Genomic DNA, 23,935 nt, shown 5'->3' with positions numbered 1-23,935 from the left:
CGGTATTATGATGACTGAAAATCTTGAGCTATCTAATCCTTAATAAATAACTGTAAAATGGATGGAATTGTTTTGTGGTATAATAAATGTTTCTTTCTTGAGGTACATACTAAAAAGTGAAATCTCCCTTAGATTGCTACTTATTGTTTTTTATAAATGGCAGAAGAAAAATAAAGAAAAAAGAACAAAAAAGATCAAAAAATAAAATAGCAGTTGCTTGTAAAAGTAGATTAGTATTTGATTTTAACTTCCATTTGTTGATTTAATCTATACTAAATTACAAAGATAGAAACTAAATGGCAAAATAGGATAACAGACAATGCACTTCAATTAAATATCATATTGTGTCATGTCAAGACAGAGCATTTTCTGTCATATAATGTCATGTAGTAGGATCCCCTCTAAGATATGATTCCCCAGGACATTTGACTTTCTGGTCTTTTAAGGACCTTCCAGAAGGATGACTTGATTGGGGCCAGCCACATCTTGAGAGCAAGAATGATCTCCAAGATAAGGCCAGGGCAGAAAGTACTTTCATGCTAGGTCCCACCTAACAAAATACACAGGCTTATGGGATATGGGATCAGTAAATCCTTCTAAAGCTTAAGTAATGGTTACAGTACCACTTTATAAGGTAGATCCTGTATTTAACAAAGGAGAGAACACTATGACCTCAACAGACATGTTTCTTTTTCTTTCTAATTGTATTTTGCTTTCTTCTTCATGGATATAACCTCCCACTACACCATTTTATACTTTGGGTATTAGTTTCAAAGGTTTATAGCAGTGTTGCAGTGAGTACTGAGATGCGGTAAACATGCTTCATTCTGATATTCTTCAAAGACAGTACTTTTGGAAAAAATAATAGTACTGATTACTAATTAAGTATAGTCAGTGTCCCTTCTACTCTATCTCTCAAGGGAATTTCAGCAGACACTGACAAAATTATGACCTTAAAATCAAGGCATTATATAGCATTCACATCTGTTCAGAAATTTAAAGAACTGACTGCATGGAGAAAAAGAAGGATTTGTGTTTGATCTTTGATACATCCTTATAGCCTTCATTATATTATCTTTAGTAACGTAAATGAGTGCCCAACCCATGGCTTTGGTTGAATGGTAACATAGCAGTTGCTCTTTAATGTCTATAATGACTATATATTACACTGAATTGGTTATGATCAGGACGATAGTTTTATCTTTTTTTCCTACTGTGTTAATTTCTCCTATTTACAATTGCAAGCTCAGTGGTCCTCTTCCAGTCATTCACAAGTATTATCAGTCTGGAGACTTAATCATTGCTGCAATTATTTTTCAAGTCTTCTTTCTTTCAAATGAGATCACTTTCCAAAGCCTTCCTTCTCATGAAGTACTTGATCGGTGCATGTAAGTATCCCCCTGTCATTACTCCTCCAGCTCCTCTTCTTTTTTTCCTTATTTCTACCTATACTGTATTATCTATGTTCCATTTTTCTGTTGAAATATTTTCGTTGCTAGTGATCAGTATGGTAATCCAGTGTCCATGATTAACCATATTTAATTCCATAACTGGAGAAAATCAGCTTGTTCAATCACGGGAGGTTAAATTGAGACAAATCAACTTTCTAAAACACTAAAAAGATTGAAAAATTGAAAACTTGGAGATCTCCTCAGTATAATCCCAAGTTTTTTCATATTTCAGCTCAACCAAAAATTAAAACACTAAGCCCTCTGATGTGTTTGAGAAACATTTCTAGAAAAAATTGGGCAAAATATAGACAAAACTGAAATCAAATACTACCTTAGCATCCAAATTCATTCTGGAAGAGATATTTTATCATGATTTCAAAATCTTAAGTACAGAAGAAGAATCTTAAATACAGAAGAAAGTAGGGTACAAATGCTTTCTCGGTTCGATTTTAGCTTACTGCTCCACCCTATCTATGGTTCCCTATCATATAATCAAATTATCGTTTTCCAGATATTTGTTTTTTTGTGTAAGTAGATATGTATGCATGTCCAAATAAACATAGATGCACACACTAAGTATGTATGTATTGTGTATATGTGTCTGTATGACAGACAGTAGATATCTTCAGACAGTAGATATTTTAAATTTGTGAATTTAAATACAGTAAATATTTTAAATATATGTGTGTGTGTATATATACATATACACACACACATATATTTAAAATATTTACTGTCCGAATCTAAAGCAGAAGTATATTCATTCAGTTTATAATTCTCACTGCAGGTTCCTCACACAAAATTACCAACACACTTTGGCTCTGGCTTTTGCTGTAAAGGACATCAATGAAAATTCTGGGATTTTGTCCAATGTTAGCCTCGGTTTCCACATCGCTACCAACTATCTTGAGGATTATACAACTTACCTTTTAGCAATGGAATTTCTATCTACAAAGGATAAATTTATCCCAAATTACAAATGTAAAGACCAGACAAATGTGGTGGCCATCATTGGAGGACCCCAGACTAAAACCTGTCTCAATATTGCAACCACTCTGTGCAACTATAAATTTCCCCAGGTGAGTAAAATATGGAGCAAGATGGAAAGTCCACAAGTGCATTATTTTCCAATGTTGAGTCCTGATAATCACTCTTATGAAAACGATTCTGGAAGCAAAAAATATGCATTATTTAATGATGAGGAAGTTAGTAGATATGAAGATTATGGAGAAAGATTCTCCTTTTTGCTTGATGAGCCGTACTAAATTTGCAGACATTATTTGGTAAAAATTTCATTTTTTAGGAACTTGCCTGGAACACCCACTCAGGCCCAGTTAGTACATAAAGATATATGCATTAGTCCTTTATATTTTTTTCTAAAAAACTCTGGTTCTTCTGTCTTTTCCTCACTTAGATCACATTTGGATCACCACCCTTGACATATAATGACAATTCAGCACTTTTTGTAAAATGGATGTTCCCTGATGAGATCCACCAACTTAAAGGAATCCTGTACTTACTCTTGCATTTTGGATGGATCTGGGTTGGAATGATTTCTCAGTTTGAGGAAGATAGAGAGAGGTTCATTCAAAAGAGTCTTTCCATGTTTTCAGAGAGAGGAATCTGCTTTGACTTTATAGAATGTTTTTTCCCAATGATGTATGGTAATGAAGCTGCTGAAATGGTGGAGGAAGCAGATAAATTATATAGAATAATCATGCGGAGTACAGTCATTGCTGTGATCCTGAATGCTGAAGACACAGTAACATTGAGGATGATGCTCTCTCTTTTAGATTCTGATGATATTCCAAAGGAGAGAAAAGCCAAAGTTTGGATCATGACAGCTCAAATGGAATTCACCTCTATTCTAATGCAAAGACTATTCCCCCTTGATTTTCTCCATGGTGCAATTTCCTTTGCACTTCATTCAAAAGAGCTAATAGGATTCCAACAATTTATGAAGACAAAAAACCCAATTTTTGAAAAAGACAATGGGTTTATTAGGGATTTCTGGAAAGATGTATTTGAATGCTCATTTTCTAGTGATATTTCAGCTGAGAATGCTGAAAGGATCTGCACTGGAGAAGAGAAGCTGGACACTCTTCCTAATTCTGTCTTTGAGACCACCATGGGTGCACTTAGTTATAGCATCTATAATGCAGTCTATGCTGTGGCACATGCTCTGAGGGCCTTGCATGCCTCCCAACTCAAAGATGGTCGAATATTTTATCAGAGGAGGCAGGGGCATTTCATTCAATCAATGTGGCAGGTAACTTTTGCTAATGCAAAATAAAAGATGATCAGGTATAAAAGTACTGGCTTTAAAGGACTGTGTAGTAGACTGGAGATAGATGATGTGGTATCTCTTCCCCTCTGTTGAGAGAGAGCTGATCAATTTTGACATAGGGCCTCTTCGATCCGTCTTTCAAACCAGCAGTCTTCTCTGTCCAAAATGTGGACTTCGTTGTCTTCAGAATTTGTTTTTTAAATGCAGACTGTTGATATCCTCATGGATTTACTTTCTCATGTTGTACCATGTTTTATGAAGGAGTTGTTTTGTTTCTCCAATGAAGAAATCTCCACATATTTCACGGCATTGTACTGCATATACCACATTGCTTAGTTTGTAATCTGGATTTTTTTTTTCTCATTTCCTTCTTGTTTGGACAGTTTAAAAATGAAAGAATATTTATTTATTTGTATTTCATATTTTTTTTATGAAATACCTCCCCTCATGGTCCATCCTTTTACATATAATTATTGGCTTTGTTATATGAAAAAAAGATTTTTTTAAAAAAAAACTACCATTATTTTTCAAATATGATCTGAATGATCTGAATAACAAAGATCTTGCATGCAAAATTGGATGAAGTTTGAAAATAAAATGAAGATATTGAAAAAGTTTAAATATATAACTTATGTTGTATATTCATGAACTGGGATAGAGCTTGGTAACAAGGTCAGCCAATGAATAGGCATGGTAATTAAATCAGCCAATGGGGACAGTTTGGAAACTGAAACTAGAAATAGCCTAGGATGAAAACTGAAACTAGAAGTAGCCTAGGCATGGCTCTATGTTAAGCTGTGCAGCTCTGAAGCTATTGAGTTCTGAATCTGTCTATTGAAATGAACTGGTTCTCTCTTCTGCTTGACTGGTGAACTAAAGTAAATGCAAAACTAATTTGCTTGTCTGCTGAAGTGCCTTTCAATATATTTCTGTCTGAGTTTGCTGCATGTTGGAAAAATCTACAACTGGTTTATAAAATCTACTTATTATGTTTATAAGTGCTGTAAACAAACACAGCCATCTGTGTTTATTTTTCTGGAGCTGAGTTAATGCTGCAAAACTCTGAATATGTACTTTATGTATCAAATAATATGTAAAGGATCTTATTTAATCTACAACCTGTATATTTACTAGTTTCAAATGTAAAACTTTGTCAATCAATAGCATGAAGGAAATTTCAAATTCAAATAGTTCTCAATTATTGTTTATTTGTTTTTCAATTAAAAACAGTGCAGACTGATGAAAAAAAATGGCATTCCTTTGACTGTAAGCAAAACAGAAGGAACTGAGGTTTCTCCATATGATTTCAAGGAATCCAGTTAATATTTATATTACTTTGATTTTTCATTCAGCTCCACCATTTTTTGCAGCAAGTCTCTTTTAACAACAGTGCTGGAGAACAGGTTTCTTTTGGCCCCAATGGAGAATTTGAAACTGGATTTGATGTTTTCAATTGGGTCACATTTCCAAACAAGTCCTTTCTAAGAGTCCTAATTGGAAGCATTGATCCCATGGCTCCCCCAGACAAGTTCCACACCATTTCTACTATGGATGCTGTTTGGCCCCTTGTATTTAACCAGGTGTGTTTCATTTTTCCATTTTTAAGAAATCATGTATTCATTCATCCATAGAAATAAATGATTAAATGACTATCACGACAACAACCTTTGGATTTAGCAGCCTCAACATTTTTTATAAGTGATGTGAACATAAACTGCTAAAATATAAATGGATAAATTAAAATAGAAATGCCCATAACCTTTGATTATCTCCAATGCAAAATCATCTCAGTAATTGTAGTACTGGATTTTGTGATTAGTCAGTTGACCATATCAGTGCATGAGCATTGAGTTCAGTGCAATGTAATTGAGATAAGCTAAGACAAAGCAATAAGATAAATTGGTATTTGAAAAAATAGAATGCAAACATATATTAAAAATGAATATTTCAGATCAAAAACCACTGGTGCTGAGGAGGCAGAGCCTCCTTGCTGACGGGCAGTAGATCGCAACTCTCTGCAGCTATTGCCCGTGCTCTTTTGTTGAAGAGCCCCAATCATTTTGATTAGGGGCTGAAACTGCCTTGGTGGGTCAGTGGAGTAAGAGGAAGCAGCAAGCCTGATTGTGGGGAGCTGCATCTCCCCCCCACCCCCGGGCTTTGTTTTTTTTCCTCCCGAAGACGACTTCAGCCGTTATCCAATATGGCCACCCCGAAGAGGATGACTCAGCTGGACTAAGATTTGTGCAGGAGGGAAGAAAGTGGTGGATAACATCTGAACTGGGACATCTGGGCAATTTAACTTAAAAAAAGTACTCCAGGACTAAGGTAACATAGAATTTTTAAGAAAAGAAAAGTGAGCGGTGAAATTACAAAGGGACAGGAAAAAAAAAAAAGTCTGACAGCTAAATGGGGCTTCGAACCGGGAAAGGAAGAAGCTGGAATTAAAGATTTAAAATTGGACTAAAATATTTTGGGAATTCACAAGTATAAAACTAAAGCTGGACTTAAGATTGTTTAAAGAACAGTAATAACAAAGTTTACAAATGGGAGACTGGACTGTGCTGGAATATTGAGGTTTGAAAAACCTAAAATAAAAAAATAAGGGAAAAAGTTGAAGACTTTGTATAATGGAGAGTGTCATCTTTTGATAAAAAATGGTTTAAATAAAAGGGAAAGCATCTTGTTTTTGAATGAACTGGTATGGATATAACATTACAGAAATATTGAAAAAAAGTAAGAACTTTAGAAAATGAAAGCAGAATCAGAATAAAGTCAAAAGCAAGGAAAGACCATGGGACTGATTGACATTTTTGGTATAAACCCTGGACTGGAATAATTGAGAACCTTAAAAAACTGAAAGAAGAAATATAGAAAATAAAAGTGATTTCTCATTGTGGACTTTAACGATTGTAAAATATAAGAATGATGATATCTCTTCAGGAATTAAAAATGGAACTTAAAAATATGAGAGAATTACTACAGGAAAGAGGCGAATCACTTGGAAATGGAGATTGAAGAAGAAGAAGAAAGATTTTCAGAGGAGGAGGAATCAACTCAAGGAGAAGACATTTTAAATAGACAAAGAACGCTACAAGGAAGTGGGAAAAGAAGGAAGGTTAAAAAGTTGAGATTTAAGAAGGCAATTAAAAGAGGGAATACCTGTGAAGTCAGGAAAGGCAGGAAGATTCAGCAGAAAAAGGGAAAAGGAAGATATTAAGAAAGAGAGGGATATTAACTGGAATGAGAAAAGATATGGGGAAAAGAGGGGGAGGATAAGCAACAAGAAACATGCATATGAAAGAAAGAAATACAGAAATAGTAAAATGTTGAAAGGAAATTGTTTCTTTACAATTAAAAGAAGGAATACCTGTGAAGTCAGGAAAGGCAGAAAGACCCAGTATAAAAGGGGAAAAGAAGATATTAAGAAAGAGAGGGATATAAACTGCAATGAGAAAAGATATGGGAAAAAGAGGGGGAGGAGAAGCCTTAAGAAACAGGCATGTGAAAGAAAGAAACACAGAACTAGTAAAATACTGAAAAGAAATTGTTTTTTCAGAGATAATGATTGATGAATTAAAAAGGGGATTCTGCAGGGTGACAAGGGGTAATAAGAGTATTTCTGCAATTAAAAATATTTAGGAAATAGGGTAATATAGATACTGATAACTCTTATTAAAGGGAGGGGGAATATGCTGTAGAATCTAATTGAAAAGATGTAATGATTAATGGTTTATTGGGAATCAAGATGAGGGAATAAAGGTATATTCTAATCATTAAGGTGTCACACTAAAATAGAAAAAGAGGGGAAATCTATACTTGTTCTTATTTGTGTGTGTGTGTGTGTGTGTGTGTGTTTGTGTGTGTGTGTTAAAATGTGTATTAATTTAGAATTCATTAAAAATGTGTAATGGAAAGGGAATATGACAGACTAAAGAACCAGCTAAATTAATAAGTTTAATATAGAATATTAAAAGCAAGGGGAGACTTTGGTAACTTCATTATTACTATTATTACGTAAATATATATATTTTATTTAAAAAAAAAATTAAAGGATTATATTTGAAACAATTAAAATGAAATAAAAAAATGTTTAGATTGAGATTAATGAAAGAATTTAGAATTAAACATTATTATTATTGTTATTGTTATTATTATTAGGCAAAAATATATTGTTTATCTTTATTTTCAAAAATAAATATCCAAAGGATTATATTTGAAATAAATGAAATGATATAAAAAGATGTTTCGATTAGAATTAATGTTTTCTCTCCTTACTGAAAATTTGGAATGGAAAAGGTAATAATAGAATTAAGTATTCATATATCAATGTATAATTGCTGTCATATTTGTATGTAAAGGTGGTGACCCAGAAATACGTTGTCCACTAAAAAGAGATTTTTGTTTTTAATGTGAAAAACTGAATAAAGTTTGTTTAAAAAACAAAACAAAACAGCAGGTGCTTCTTTCTCAAACTCAGCAAATTTATGAGGTATGGACTTCAATTCCAAATTTCAACATACTGGCTGGGGAATTCTGGCAGTTGAAGTTCACACCTCTTCTACTTGCTGAAGATTGAGGAACAAATTAATTGAATTGAATTGAATTTTAATGAATTTAAAACAAAAGAAAATGGTGAAATTGGACACTAAGGATTGATGAGGAAGGGAGGAGTTTGGGTATATATAATTGATGAAATAGACACTCCCAACACATACATTCTTCATATGAAAGCAATCTCATTTTATTTATAACAGACAATGCCTCTTTCCATCTGTAATGAGAAATGTCCTTCTGGCTCCAGCAAGGTAAAAATTGAAGGGAAATTATCCTGCTGCTATGACTGTAGACAGTGTCCAGAAGGGAAGATAGCTGACCAAATGGGTAAGCAAAGGAATATGTTGAATATATGGATAATTTAATAAATATAAATTTATTAAGTATAAGTATTATGGTGTCTGAAAATCTTATCTAATAGGTTGTATACTTTAGTGCATTTTTGTTTAAAAAAAATGAAGTCATAATATCTTAGTAAATAAAGTATGCTACTAATTCTTCATACTTAAAACCTATCATGGTTCTGTGAAACTGTTTTATTCATTCCTTTTCCCCAGACTTAGATGGCTGTTTCCCATGTTCAGAGGATCAGTATCCAAACAAGGATCAAGATAATTGCCTTCAAAAAACTATAATTTACTTAACTTTCCAAGAGCTGATGAGTATTTCTTTGGTAATGATTGCAGTCTCCTTTTCTCTCATCTCAGCTGCGGTCCTGGGAATCTTCATTAAACACCAGGATACTCCCATTGTCAAAGCCAACAACAGGAACCTCACCTACACACTTCTCATTGCTCTCCTGTTCTCCTTCCTTTGCACTCTGCTCTTCATTGGGCAACCTGATCGAGTGAAATGTCTCTTGCGACAAACTACGTTTGGCATCACTTTCTCTATAGCTCTTTCTTGTATTTTGGGTAAAACAACCATAGTAGTTCTTGCTTTCATGGCCACAAAGCCAGGCTCCAAAATGAGGAAGTGGGTGGGGAGAAGGATGGCCAAAACTATTGTCCTATCTGTCTTCACAGTTCAGTTCACCATCTGTGTAGTGTGGTTGGCAAAGTCTCCCCCATTTCCAGATTCAGACATGCACTCCATGGTTGAAGAAATTGTCCTGGAATGTAACGAAGGTTCAACCACAATGTTTTATATTGTCCTTGGCTTTATGGGGCTCTTGACCACTGTTACTTTCACAGTGGCCTTCTTGGCTAGGAATTTACCTGACAGCTTCAACGAAACCAAATTCATCACCTTCAGCATGTTGGTCTTTTGCAGTGTCTGGGTGTCATTTGTTCCCACCTATTTGAGCACCAAGGGAAAATACGTGGTTGCTGTGGAGATCTTCTCGATTTTGGCTTCAGCAGCTGGATTGCTGGGCTGCATTTTTTCTCCCAAGTGCTATATCATTATTCTGAGACCTGATTTGAATAAGAAGGAGCAATTAATAAAAAAATAAAACTGATATTTATATCTTGAATGAAGATAAATTGGTTATTCTCCATATAATATAAAGGGTTTGGGTTTTGGGGTGTGCTTTGGGGATTCTGCATTATTCCCTCATATCAGCATAACAATGTGACATATAAGACAATACCGTGATATATAGGGACACAGATCTATATCCCTATTACACTCACTCTGTGGAAGTATGACAGATAATTTAGCATGTCACTCTTGCTTTGCATGAAGATTCCCATGAAAATAAGACAAACTAGGAAGTTAGACAGTACTGGAAAAATAAACATACGGAGAACCTGTTTGACTGCAAACTCTCATTTAACATTCAGACATTTTTCTCTTCTATAACAACTTTTTCATAATTTTCAGGATGTGTAGATAGGTATTGAGGTAGGGTCACACAAGAAGGCAACTTTCAAAGCATTAGCTGTGATTATATTTCAAAGTTAACTTTAGGACCTAGAGAGTTTCCATGAATCTTTTCTTTTTGAACTATTAGATCATTATTCTGAGCTCCAATAAGAATAAATGGGAATAGCTAATCAAGAGGATAATTGTGTTTAAAAATTGGTTTTTAATATTACAATGTTCAGTTGTCTCCTACTTATGGAATTTGTCTCCTGGAACCCATAAGCCTCATAAAATATTTGATGAAAAAAAATCTTGACAACCATCCTAATATGCTTCAGAAGTATGTTTTTTTTTTAAAAAAAATAGAGGAAAATAGCAACAAATTTCTACTGTTCCAAATGTGGATGGTTGAGACCCAGATGTTGGTGGATAAGATGGTTGTCCAGAAATTGGGAAATCAATACTAGTCCCCCTTGAAGCATGAAAGCATCCACAGTTATGTTGTTGTGGCAATTGAATAAAGAGTTTGGAAGAAGATTGTCATGGAGAATTACTTCTTAGCTTCCCTCATGTAACTGCCTGAAATTTTCCTTAAAGATATTGGTGTAATAGTGGTTTTATATCTGTGTTTTGTTTCTTGCTTTCAATGAATTTCAAAATGCCAAATCCCAAAATGTTTCAGAAGGCCTAAGTATTTTGCTGCATTTATTGGAATGACAAAAATGTATAATCATAATTCTAATGAAAAAGAACCGGAAAAAAATATGAAATATCACGACCTGGATATCAAAACTATGCAATTATTGGATGAAACATGTAACAGTGATACCCATTGTCATTGGGGTACTTGCTACAGTGTCCAAGAATTTTGAAAAATACATCAAGAATTTGCAACTTCCTGCTAGAATGCAAGCAAGCTGCAAAAGATTGTACTACTCCAAACAACATACATTTTAAGAAGATTCTTGTTGATACCGAGGATGCTGTCAGCAACCTGTATCAACTCTTGGAGCCAGTCAGTGATATTTGTGATACATTTTTAAATGTTCAGTTGACTGAGTTTCATGTTTAAATAACAATAACAATAACAGAATGATTATGTGAACCAAAGTACAGAAAAATTGCTGCTGTCTGTGAAAACAGAGAACATTATAAAAACAACAGAAGCAGAGGCAGAATATAAGGAAATACAGCTGGAAGATAGATTAAATAGATGGAAAACCAAGGATTTGCATGGATAGCACTTGAAAAACATTGAAGGAAAATGTGATGACAGCTTGACATGGGTATGGCTTATTTTTCCATCAAGGAAGAAATGGAAAGTTTAATACTTGCTGCTCAAGAAGAAGCACTACAAACTATTCAGTGGTGGGATTCAAAAAATTTTACTGCCAATTCTGTGGGCATGGCTTGGTGGGCATGGCTTAGTGGTCATGTGACTAGGAACACATGACTAACTCCACATCACTCATGTCAAGGGGTGCCTTGCCTCACCCGGCTTGCCTTGCCTCCTGAACTCTTCTAGTCTTTGTCTGTTAATCTGTCTACTACTACAGTGTCTGGTAGATTACCTAATGCCTGCCTGTCCTTCTGAATCTGGAACTCCCACAGATTCCTAGCTCTATTATTCTCCACAATCTTCTGTGGAAACTCCTTGATGACTGGCTAGTGAATTCTGGGAGTTAAAATCCATACATCTTTCAGCTGAGCGACACTGATCTAGCCCTTGGGTTCCATCTAGTGTGGTAAATCCCTGCTACTATAGATCTGGTGCTTAGTGCCTGTTCTTGTCCTGTTATGATCAGTGATCAGTGCTGCCTTTTATGCACAAACACTTCAGGAGTAACTATAAAAATGATGATTTCTCATTCATTTCCTTATTCATAGTAGAAATAAAATAATCAGCCAAAAATGTAAGCTAAAGTTGGAACCCAAAATCAGAAGTACACTAAATGTAGTCTCATTTTTAGCTCTCCCCAGCAAACAGCAAATTTTGAAGCTCCAGGTAAAGAAGATTCATTTTAGGAGGAATAATCACAGTTTTCATGTTGGAGTTTCCAAAAGAAATGTTGGGAAATTCTGTATTTTAAAGAACATTTGAAGAAGGTGTGCAAAATAGTTCTTCTCTGCCTGAGGCTATAGAGATCTGGCACCAATCAAAATATTGTTTGTGAAGCAACTGATCAACACTGAGGGTAAGCCATTAATATATGAAAATAAGAGCAAACTCCACTCCCTTCTAGTACTGATGATGTTACCTAGTTTGGTAATGAAACATCTGCATCTATGGTTCATATTGCTTTAATCATTATTTGTTAAGGAAACCACAACTGATTTATTTAATTGCACCAGACTCTAAATAAATCAGGAATGGAAAATCCTAAGCTATAGTGTAGACTCATGCGTCTCAATTTTGGCAATTTTAAGGTGCATGGACTTCAATTCCCAGAATTCTCAAGGTAACATGTAGTTCACCCATCTTAAACTTGCCAAGATTGAAAAATGCTGATCTTCAGAGAGGGATTTTTCCATTCCTCTATTACTGGTTCTTACTTACTTATAAGCAATCATAATGCAAAATCCTCAGTTCCATCTCATTCCCTCACTAACCTGATATCCAGCTCCATACTCCTCCATGCAGGGCAACCAAAGAAGACTATGTGACTATCAGTTTAAAAAAATGTTCAATCAGACCTTTCAAAAAAGAAGTTGGAGCTTTTTGGAGGGAAAGAGCTTTTTTTTTTTTTTTTTTGAAGAACTTCATTTTTTGAAAAGGGGTGGAAATGAGACTTTGCATTATAATGCAAAATCCTCACTTCTACTCCTTTTGCCAAGGGCAAAAGATAATGCCATATCCTCATTTCTACCCCATTTCAAAATAATGATAATGCAAAAACCATACACACACCAATCCCTCACTAACTTGCTTTCCAGCACTCTTCTCCTCCATGCAGGGCAACAAAAAAAGACCCTGTGACTACCAGTTCAATCAGACTTCTAAGGTCTCCAGGGAATAAAGTTCTAAGTTCTGACTGAATGGACTGATTAGTCTCCCAGCTGCTGGGAAACCGTTTCACATTTTATATGTAAATGCAGCAAAATTGCACAAACTGATTACAAAGCTAGACACGACTAAGTTGCTAAATTAATCAACTTTTCATTCTGTAAAAAATACGACTTACCTGTATTTGAAAAATCATGGGAACATAAAGTGAAAAAAGTTATTAAAAATGAGAGGGTGAAGATCCTGTGGGACTTTCGAATATAGACAATATTAAATATGTAAACATATTTAAAATAAAAATAAAAAACAATAAAATCTTACAAAAAGAATCAAATAAATTTATAAAGTATAGTAGAACAAAATCTGGAAAAAATAAAATAGATAAAAATAATAATCATAATTGGAATTAAGCTAAAATGTAGGGGAGACTGGTCTTTTTATATTGATGAGTGTGGCATTTTTTTTGTACTTCTTAAATATATTGTCTTGTTATAAAAAGCAAATATTCAGTTGTATTACAGCAGCCACATTGGCATCAATCCAGTAGTAATTATAAAAAGTTAATCCTAGGATGATTTAGATAATTTAAAATTTTAAAGATAAGGGGGAAATAATGTCAATATGAATTATGGTTTCTGGAATGCTAATAAATAAAGGGTGTTTTAAATTGTACATTTAAAGCTAAATGTGGCTTGGTTGACAATTGCAAAATGGATGAACTTATTTTATAATGCAAGAAATGTTTTTTATCTTATGTTCAATCCTTAACACCGAGATCTTCACTGAATTCTTATTTATTGTTGTTTACAAATGGCAGAGAGAAAATTAAAAAAGGAAGAAAAAGAAAAAGAAATTTATTTGTAAAAGTAAATTACTATTTGGTTTGTAATGTCCCCTTTATTTATTTATCAAATTTTTATAACATACCTCCTCATGTAATTTTACAACCTTTCTTGCCACAACTGTTAAATGAATTGCTGTAGTTGTTAAGTAAGGAACTTCAGTTTTTAAATGAATTTGGTTTTCCCATTGACTTTGCTTGTCAGAAGGTCCCAAAGATGATCACATGGCCCCAGGACTCAGCATCATAAATATGAACCAGCTGCCAAGCATCCAAACTTCAATTGCATGACCATTGGGATTCTGCAATAGTCATAATGTGAAAAACAGCCATAAGTTACTTTCTTCAGTGCCTTTGTAACTTTGAATAGTTACCAATTCAAAAGTTACAAATGATTGTAAGTGGCAACCAAAATTGGATGCAATATCCTGAGTATACTCTTTTTAAAATTTAAAACAAAACAAAATGGGGAAATGGGACACTTAGTTCTGATGAGAATATGAAAAGTTAGGGTATATATACCTGATAAAATAAACACTTCCAACCTGTAAGCTCTTCATGTGAAAGAATTCCAGTTCCTCTTTCCATCTGTAATGGGAAATGTCCTTTTGGCTACAGTAAGGTAAAAATAGAAGGGACACTATCGTGCCGCTATGACTGTAGACAGTGTCCAGAAGGGAAGATAACTTACCAAATGGGTAAGGAAAGGAATATATTGAATATATGGATGATTTAATAATATAAATGGGGTTGAATTTTTAATCGGTATTATGGTGACTGAAAATCTTGATCTATCTAATCCTTAATAAATAACTGTAAAATGGGTGGAATTGTTTTGTGGTGTAATAAATGTTTCTTTCTTGAGCTATATACTAAAAAGTGAAATCTCCATTAGATTGCTACTTATTGTTTTTTATAAATGGCAGAAGAAAAATAAAAAAAACGAACAAAAAATAAAAATAGCAGTTGTTTGTAAAAGTAGACTAGTATTTGATTTTAACTTCCATTTGTTGGTTTATTCCATACTAAATTACAAAGATAGAAACTAAATGGCAAAAAAGATAACAGACAGTGCACTTCAATTAAATATCATATTGTGTCATGTCAAGACAGACCATTTTCTGTCATATAACATGATATAGTAGGATCCCCTCTAAGATATGATCCCCAGGACATTTGACTTTATGTTCCTTTAAGGGCCTTCCAGAAGGATGACTTGATTGGGGCCAGCCACATCTTGAGAGCAAGAATAATCTCCAAGATAATGCCAGGGCAGAAAGTGCTTTCCTGCTAGGTCCCACTTAACAAAATGCACAGGCTTATGGGATATGGGATCATTAAATCCTTCTAAAGCTTAAGTAATTGTTACAGTACCACTTTATAAGGTAGATCCTGTATTTAACAAAGGAGAGAACACTATGACCTCAACAGACATGTTTCTTTTTCTTTCTAATTGTATTTTGCTTTCTTCTTCGTGGATATAACCTCCCACTGCACCATTTTCTACTTTGGGTATTAGTTTCAAAGATTCATAGCAATGTTGCAGTGAGTACTGAGATGTGGTAAACATGCTTCCTTCTGATATTCTTCAAAGACAGTACTTTTGGAAAAAATTATAATACTGATTACTAATTAAGTATTGTCAGTGTCCCTTCTACTCTATCTCTCAAGGGAATTTCAGTAGACACTGACAAAATTATGACCCTAAGATTAAGACATTACATCTGTTCAGAAATATAAAGAACTGCCTGCATGTAGAAAAAGAAGGATTTCTGTTTGATCTGTGATACATCCTTGTCTTAATTCCAGATAACCTTCATTGCATTATCTTTCGTAACGTAAATGAGTGCCCAACCCATGGCTTTGTTTGAATGGTAACATAGCTGTTGCTCTCTAATGTCTCTAATGACTATATATTACACTGAGTTGGTTATGATCAGGAGTAGTTTTATCTTTTTTTCCTACCCTGTTAATTTCCCCTATTTATAACTGCAAGCTCAGTAGTCCTCTTCCAGTCATTCACAAGTATTATCAGTCTGGAGACTTAATCATTGCTGCAATTATTTTTCAAGTCTTCTTTCTTTCAAATGAGATCACTTTCCAAAGCCTTCCTTCTCATGAAGTACTTGATCAGTACATGTAAGTATCCCCCTGTCACTACTCCTCCAGCTCCTCTTCTTATTTTCCTTATTTCTACCTATACTGTATTATCTATGTTCCATTTTTTCTGTTGAAATATTTCAGTTGCTAGTGGTCAGTATGCTAATCCAGTGTCCATGGTTAGCCATTTTTCATTCCATAACTGGGAGAAAATCAGCTTGTTCAATCACTGGAAGTTAAATTGAGACAAATCAACTTTCTAGGACACCAAAAAGATTGAAAAATTCAAAACTTGGAGATCTCCTCAGTATAATCCCAAGCTTCTTCACATTTCATCTCAACCAAAAATTAAAACACTGAGCCCTCTGATGTGTTTGCGAAACATTTCTAGATTTTACAGTTCAATGGTGGAAAAATGGAACTGACTTCCTGCTTTTAGAAAAAATTGGGCAATATATAGACAAAACTGAAATCAAATACTACCTTAGCATCCAAATTCATTCTGGAAGAGATATTTTATCATGAATTCAAAATCTTAAGTACAGAAGAAGAATCTTAAATACAGAAGAAAGCAGGGTACAAATGCTTTCTCGGTTCGATTTTAGCTTACTGCGCCATCCTATGTATGATTCCCTATCATATAATCAAATTATTGTTTTTTCAGATATTTGTTTTTGTGTGTAAGTATATATGAATGCATGTATAAATACAAACATATGCACACACTAAGTAGATATCTTCAGACAGTAGATATTTTAAATGTGTGCATGTATATATGTATATACACACAGACATATATTTAAAATATTTACTGTCTGAATCTAAAGCAGAAGTATATTCATTCATTTTATAATTCTCACTGCAGGTTCCTCACACAAAATTACCAACACACTTTGGCTCTGGCATTTGCTGTAAAGGACATCAATGAAAATTCTGGGATTTTGTCAATGTTAGCCTCGGTTTCCACATCGCTACCAAGTATCTTGAGGATTATACAACTTACCTTTTAGCAATGGAATTTCTATCCACAAAAGATAAATTTATCCCAAATTACAAATGTAATGACCAGACAAATATGGTGGACATTATTGGAGGACCCCAGACTAAAATCTGTCTCAATATGGCAACCACTCTGTGCAACTATAAATTTCCCCAGGTAAGTAAAATATGGATCAACATGGAAAGTCCAGAAGTGTATTATTTTCAAATGTTGAGTCCTGATAATCACACTTATGAAAAGGATTTTGGAAGCAAAAAATATGTGTTATTTAATGATGAGGAAGTTCATAGATATGAAGATTACGAAGAAAGGATTCTACTTTTTGCTTGATGAGCAGTACTACATTTGCAGACATTATTTGGTAAAAATTTCATTTTTAGGAACTTGCCTGGAGCACACATTCAGGCCCAGTTAGTACATAAAGATATATGCATTAGTCCTTTATATATTTTTTTCTAAAAAAACTCTGGTTCTTCTGTCTTTTCCCCACTTAGACCACATTTGGATCACCACCCTTGACATATAGTGACAATTCAGCACTTTTTGTAAAATGGATGTTCCCTGATGAGATCCACCAATTTAAAGGAATCCTGCACTTACTGTTGCATTTTGGATGGATCTGGATTGGAATGATTTATTGGTTAGAGGAAGATAGAGAGAGGTTCATTCAAAAGGGTCTTTCCATGTTTTCAGAGAGAGGAATCTGCTTTGACTTTATAGAATGTCTTCCCCAAATGATGTATGGTAATGAAGCTGCTGAAATGGTGGAGGAAGCAGATAAATTATATAGAATAATAATGGGGAGTACAGTCATTGCTGTGATCTTGAATGCTGAAAGCATAATGCCATTGAAGATGATGCTCTCTCTTTTAGATTCTGATGATATTCCAAAGGAGAGAAAAGCCAAAGTTTGGATCATGACAGCTCAAATGGAATTTACCTCTATTCTAATGCAAAGACGATTGCCCATTGATTTTCTCCATGGTGCAATTTCCTTTGCACTTCATTCAAAAGAGCTAATAGGATTCCAAAAATTTATGCAGATGAAAAACCCAATTTTTGAAAAAGACAATGGGTTTTTTAGGGATTTCTGGAAAGATACATTTGAATGCTCATTTTCTAGTGATATTTCAGATGAGAATGCTGAAAGGATCTGCACTGGAGAAGAGAAGCTGGACACTCTTCCTAATTCTGTCTTTGAGACCACCATGGGTGCACTTAGTTACAGCATCTACAATGCAGTCTATGCTGTGGCACATGCTCTGAGGGCCTTGCATGCGTCCCAACTCAAAGATGGTCGAAAATTCGATCAGAGGAGGCAGAAGCATTTCATTCAATCAATGTGGCAGGTAACTTTTGCTAATGCAAAATAAAGGATGATCAGGTATAAAAGTACTGGCTTTAATGGACTGTTTAGTAGACTGGAGATAGATGATGTGGTATCCCTCCCGCTCTGTTGAGAGAGAGAGCTGATCAGTTTTGACATAGGGTCTCTTTGTTCCCCCTTTCAAACCAGCAGTCTTCTCTGTCCAAAATGTGGACTTCTTTGTCTTCAAAATTTGTTTTTTAAATGCAAACTGTTGATATCCTCATGGATTTGCTTCCTCATGTTGTGCCATGTTTTATGAAGGAGTTGTTTTGTTTCTCCAATGAATAAATCTCCACATATTTCACGGCATTGTACTGCGTATACCACATTGCTTAGTTTGTAATCTGGATTTTTCTTTCTAATTTCCTTCTTGTTTGGACAGTTAAAAAATGAAAGAATATTTATTTATTTGTATTTCATATTTTTTATGAAATACCTCCCCTCATGGTCCATCCTTTTACATATAATTATTGGCTTTGTTATTTGGAGAAAAGAAATAAAACTTAAAACTTTTTTAAAAACTATCATTATTTTCAAATATGATCTGAATGATCTGAATAACAAAGATCTTGCATGCAAAATTGGATGAAGTTTGAAAATAAAATGAAGATATTGAAAAAGTTTAAATATATAACTTATGTTGTATATTCATGAACTGGGATAGACCTTGGTAACAATGAATAGGCATAGTAACTAAACCAGCCAATTGGGACAGTTTGGAAACTGAAACTAGAAATAGCCTAGGATGGAAACTGAAACTAGAAGAAACCTAGGCATGGCTATATGTTAAGCTGTGAAGCCATTGAGTTCTGAATCTGTCTATTGAAATGAACTGGTTCTCTCTTCTGCTTACCTGCTGAACTAAAGTAAAAGAGAAACTAATTTGCTTGTGTGCTGAAGTTACTTGCAATATGTTTCTATCTGAGTTTGCTGCATCTTGGCAAAATCTACAACTGGCTTATAAAATCTACTTATTATGTTTACAAGTGCTGTAAATAAACAGAGCCATCTGTGTTTATTTTCCTGGAGCTGAATTAATGCTGCAAAACTCTGAATATGTACTTTATGTATGAAATAATATGTAAAGGATCTTATTTAATCTACAACCTGTATATATAGTTTCAAATGTAAAAATTTTGTCAATCAATAGTATGAAGAAAATTTCAAATTTAAATGGTTCTCAATTATTTTTAGTTATTTGTTTTTCAATTAAAAACAGTGTATATTGATTAAAAAATGGCATTCCATTCACTGTAAGCAAAACAGAAGGAACTGAGATTTCCCCATATGATTTCAAGGAATCCAGTTAATATGTATATTACATTGATTTTTCATTCAGCTCCACCATTTTTTGCAGTAAGTCTCTTTTAACAACAGTGTTGGAGAACAGGTTTCTTTTGGCCCCAATGGAGAATTTGAAACTGGATTTGATGTTTTCAATTGGGTCACATTTCCAAACAAGTCCTTTCTAAGAGTCCAAATTGGAAGCATTGATCCCATGGCTCCCCCAGACAAGTTCCACACCATTTCTACCATAGATGCTGTTTGGCCCCTTGTATTTAACGAAGTGTGTTTCATTTTTCAGTTTTTAAGAAATCGCGTCTTCATTCATCCACAGAAATAAATGATTAAATGACTATCACGACAACAACCTTTGGATTTAGCAGCCACAATATTTTTTATATGTGGTGTAAACATAAGTTGCTAAAATATAAACGGATGACCTAAAATTGAAATGCCCATAACCTTTGATTATCTCCAATGCAAAATCATCACAGTAATTGTAGTACTAGATTTTGCGATTAGTCAGTTGAGCATATCAGTGCATTAGCATTGAGTTCAATGCAATGAAATTGAGATAAGCTAAGACAAAGCAATAAGATAAATTGGTATAAGATAAAATAAAATGCAAATATATATTAAAACTGTATATTTTAGATCAAAATCAGCAGGTGCTTTTTTTTATCAAACTCAGCAAATTTATGAGGTTTGGACTTCAATTCCAAACTTCAACATACTGGCTGGGGAATTCTGGCAGTTGAAGTTCACACCTCTTCTACTTGCTGAAGATTGAGGAACAAATTAATTGAACTTAATTTAATTTTAATGAAGTTAGAACAAAAGAAAATGATGAAATTGGACACTAAGGACTGATGAGGATGGGATGAGTTTGGGTATATATAATTGATGAAATGGACACTCCCAACACATACATTCTTCATATGAAGGAAATCCCACTTTATTTATAACAGACAATGCCTCTTTCCATCTGTAATGAGAAATGTCCTTCTGGCTCCAGCAAGGTAAAAATTGAAGGGAAATTATCCTGCTGCTATGACTGTAGACAGTGTCCAGAAGGGAAGATAGCTGACCAAATGGGTAAGCAAAGGAATATGTTGAATGTATGGATAATTTAATAAATATAAATTTATTAAGTATAAGTATTATGGTGCCTGAAAATCTTCTCTGATAGTTTGTATCCTTTAGTGCATTTTGTATATTATTTTCAAAAAAAAATGAAGTCATAATATCTTAGTAAATAAAGTATGCTATTAATTCTTCATACTTAAAACCTATCATGGTTCTGTGAAACAATTTTGTTCGTTCTTTTTCCTCAGACTTAGATGACTGTTTCCCATGTCCAGAGGATCAATATCCAAACAAGGGTCAAAATAATTGCCTTCAAAAAGCTGTAACTTATTTAACTTTCCAAGAGCTGTTGGGTATTTCTTTGGTAATGATTGCAGTCTCCTTTTCTGTCATCTCAGCTGCGGTCCTAGGAATCTTCATTAAACACCAGGACACTCCCATTGTCAAAGCCAACAACAGGAACCTCACCTACATACTTCTCATTGCTCTCCTGCTCTCCTTCCTTTGCACTCTGCTCTTCATTGGGCAACCTGACGAGTGAAATGTCTCTTGCGACAAACTACATTTGGCATCACTTTCTCTATAGCCCTTTCTTGTATTTTGGGTAAAACAACCATAGTAGTTCTTGCTTTCATGGCCACAAAGCCAGGCTCCAAAATGAGGAAATGGGTGGGGAGAAGGATGGCCAACACTATTGTCCTATCTGTCTTCACAGTTCAGTTCACCATCTGTGTAGTGTGGTTGGCAATGTCTCCCCCATTTCCAGATTCAGACATGCACTCCATGATTTAAGAAATTGTCCTGGAATGTAACGAAGGTTCAACCACAATGTTTTATACTGTCCTTGGCTTTATGGGGCTCTTGACCGCTGTCACTTTCACAGTGGCCTTCTTGGCTAGGAATTTACCTGACAGCTTCAACGAAACCAAATTCATCACCTTCAGCATGTTGGTCTTTTGCAGTGTCTGGGTGTCATTTGTTCCCACCTATTTGAGCACCAAGGGAAAATACGTGGTTGCTGTGGAGATCTCCATTTTGGCTTCAGCAGCTGGATTGCTGGGCTGCATTTTTTCTCCCAAGTGCTATATCATTATTCTGAGACCTGATTTGAATAAGAAGGAGCAATTAATAAAAAAATAAAACTGATATTTATATCTTGAATGAAGATAAATTGGTTATTCTCCATATAATATAAAGGGTTTGGGTTTTGGGGGGTGCTTTGGGGATTCTGCGTTATTCCCTCATATCAGCATAACAATGTGACATATAAGACAATACCTTGATATATAGGGACACAGATATATGTTCCTATTACACTCACTCTTTAAAACTGACAGATAATTTAGCATATCACTCTTGCTTTGTATGAATATTCCTGTAAAAGTACAACAAACCAGGAAGTTAGACAGTACTGGAAAAATAAACATACATAGAACCCGTGTGACTGCAAACTCTCATTTAACATTCAGACATTTTTCTCTTCTATAACAACTTTTTCATAATTTTCAGGATGTGTAGATAGGTATTGAGGTAGGGTCACACAAGAAGGCAACTTTCAAAGCATTAGCTTTGATTATATTTCAAAGTTAACTTTAGGACCTAGAGAGTTTCCATGAATCTTTTCTTTTTGAACTATTAGATCATTATTCTGAGCTCCAATAAGAATAAATGGGAATAGCTAATCAAGAAGATAATTGTGTTTAAAAAATGGTTTTAAATATTATAATGTTCAGTGGTCTCATACTTATTGCATTTGTGATCTGAAACCCATAAGTCTCATAATATATTTGAATAAAAAAAAATCTTGACAACCATCCTAATATTCTTCAGAAGTATGTTTTAAAAAAAAATAGAGGAACATGTCAACAAGCCAGGAAGATGGCTATCCTATAACTTAAAAGAAAAGAAAGAGAAGAGATTGATATACCAGTTAATAGATAGCAAGGGAGATACATACCAGGAAATAGAACAGAAAAAAGAAAACATTCATAAATCCTTTGAATATTTATACAAAAGAGAGGCCATCAGTGAAGATAGAATAAGGAGTTATCTAGATGAAGTAAAGGTTAAGGCAATTGGGGAAGAAATGGCTGAACTATTAAATAAAGACATTACTGAATCAGAATTGAAATCAGCAATAGAGAGCCAGAAAAATAATAAAACCCCTGGGCCCAGAAGGGATACCAGCGGAGCTATACAAGGCAATAGCAGATCAAATCGGACCACTTATGCTGGAAGTCTTTAATGATGTTTACTGGCAGCCAGGATGCCGGACTCATGGAGGGGGGCATTGATCTCACTGGTCCCAAAGGAAGATACAGATCCCAGATATATAAATAATTACAGGCCGATTTCACTTTTAAATACTGATTACAAAATATTCACACTTATTATATCAAACAGATTAAAAAGGATCTTAAACTTGTATATACATGTAGACCAAAACGGATTTCTCCCAACTAGGCAAATAAAGAACAATTTAAGAATAGTATTAGAAGTACTAGAATTTTATGAAGTCCACCCTGAGAAACACGTAGCACTTATGTTCCTAGACGCAGAGAAGGCTTTCGACAATCTAAATTGGCAATTTTTAATTCAAAAAAATTATAATTTGAATTTGGGCACCAAATTTGAAAATATTATAACAACTATATATGATACACAACAAGCTAATATAATAGTGAATGGAGAATGCACCCGCCCAATAAAGATAGAAAAAGGAGTGAGACAAGGTTGTCCACTCTCTCCCCTGCTCTTCATATTAGCATTAGAGACATTATTAACACGAATTAGGCGGAATTCAGATATAAAGGGATTAACAGTTAAGGAAGAGGAATATAAATTCCAAGCATTTGCGGACGACATAATTTTCTTCATTGAAGAACCAAAAGACAGGCGACCAAAATTGATGAGTGAATTAGAGAAATTTGGAGCAGTAGCTGGACTTAAAATAAATTAAAAAAACCAAATTAATGACCAAAAAACTAACAGAAAAATAGGAAATAGAACTAGAAGAAATAATGCATATACAAGTGACAAAGAAAGTGAAATACTTAGGAATTTGGCTAACACCACACTGTAAGACACTTAAAGAAAACAATTATGATAAACTGATACACCAGGTAAAGAAAGATTTAGAATTGTGGGGGAAAC

General features: G+C 34.3%; 1 protein-coding gene and 1 pseudogene across 1 annotated transcript; both read left to right on the top strand.

The window, feature by feature from the left end:
• Positions 1-806: 806 nt before the first annotated feature.
• On the top strand, positions 807-9,745 carry LOC148124270 (vomeronasal type-2 receptor 26-like). Its single transcript, XM_087917254.1, has 5 exons — positions 807-811; positions 2,239-2,530; positions 2,866-3,720; positions 8,493-8,619; positions 8,850-9,745. Exons 1-5 carry the CDS (start codon positions 807-809, stop codon positions 9,743-9,745), a joined length of 2,175 nt encoding a protein of 724 aa, XP_087773380.1.
• Positions 9,746-17,780: 8,035 nt separating this feature from the next.
• Positions 17,781-21,922, top strand: LOC148124269 (vomeronasal type-2 receptor 26-like; annotated as a pseudogene).
• The last annotated feature ends 2,013 nt before the right edge of the window (positions 21,923-23,935 follow it).

Source organism: Pseudonaja textilis, chromosome Z (genome assembly GCF_049901715.1).
Source record: "Pseudonaja textilis isolate UNSWEBS1 chromosome Z, rPseTex1.2, whole genome shotgun sequence".
Taxonomy (NCBI): domain Eukaryota; kingdom Metazoa; phylum Chordata; class Lepidosauria; order Squamata; family Elapidae; genus Pseudonaja; species Pseudonaja textilis.
Note: the sequence above shows the minus strand (reverse complement) of the source record. Positions and strands in the feature narration are given on the sequence as shown.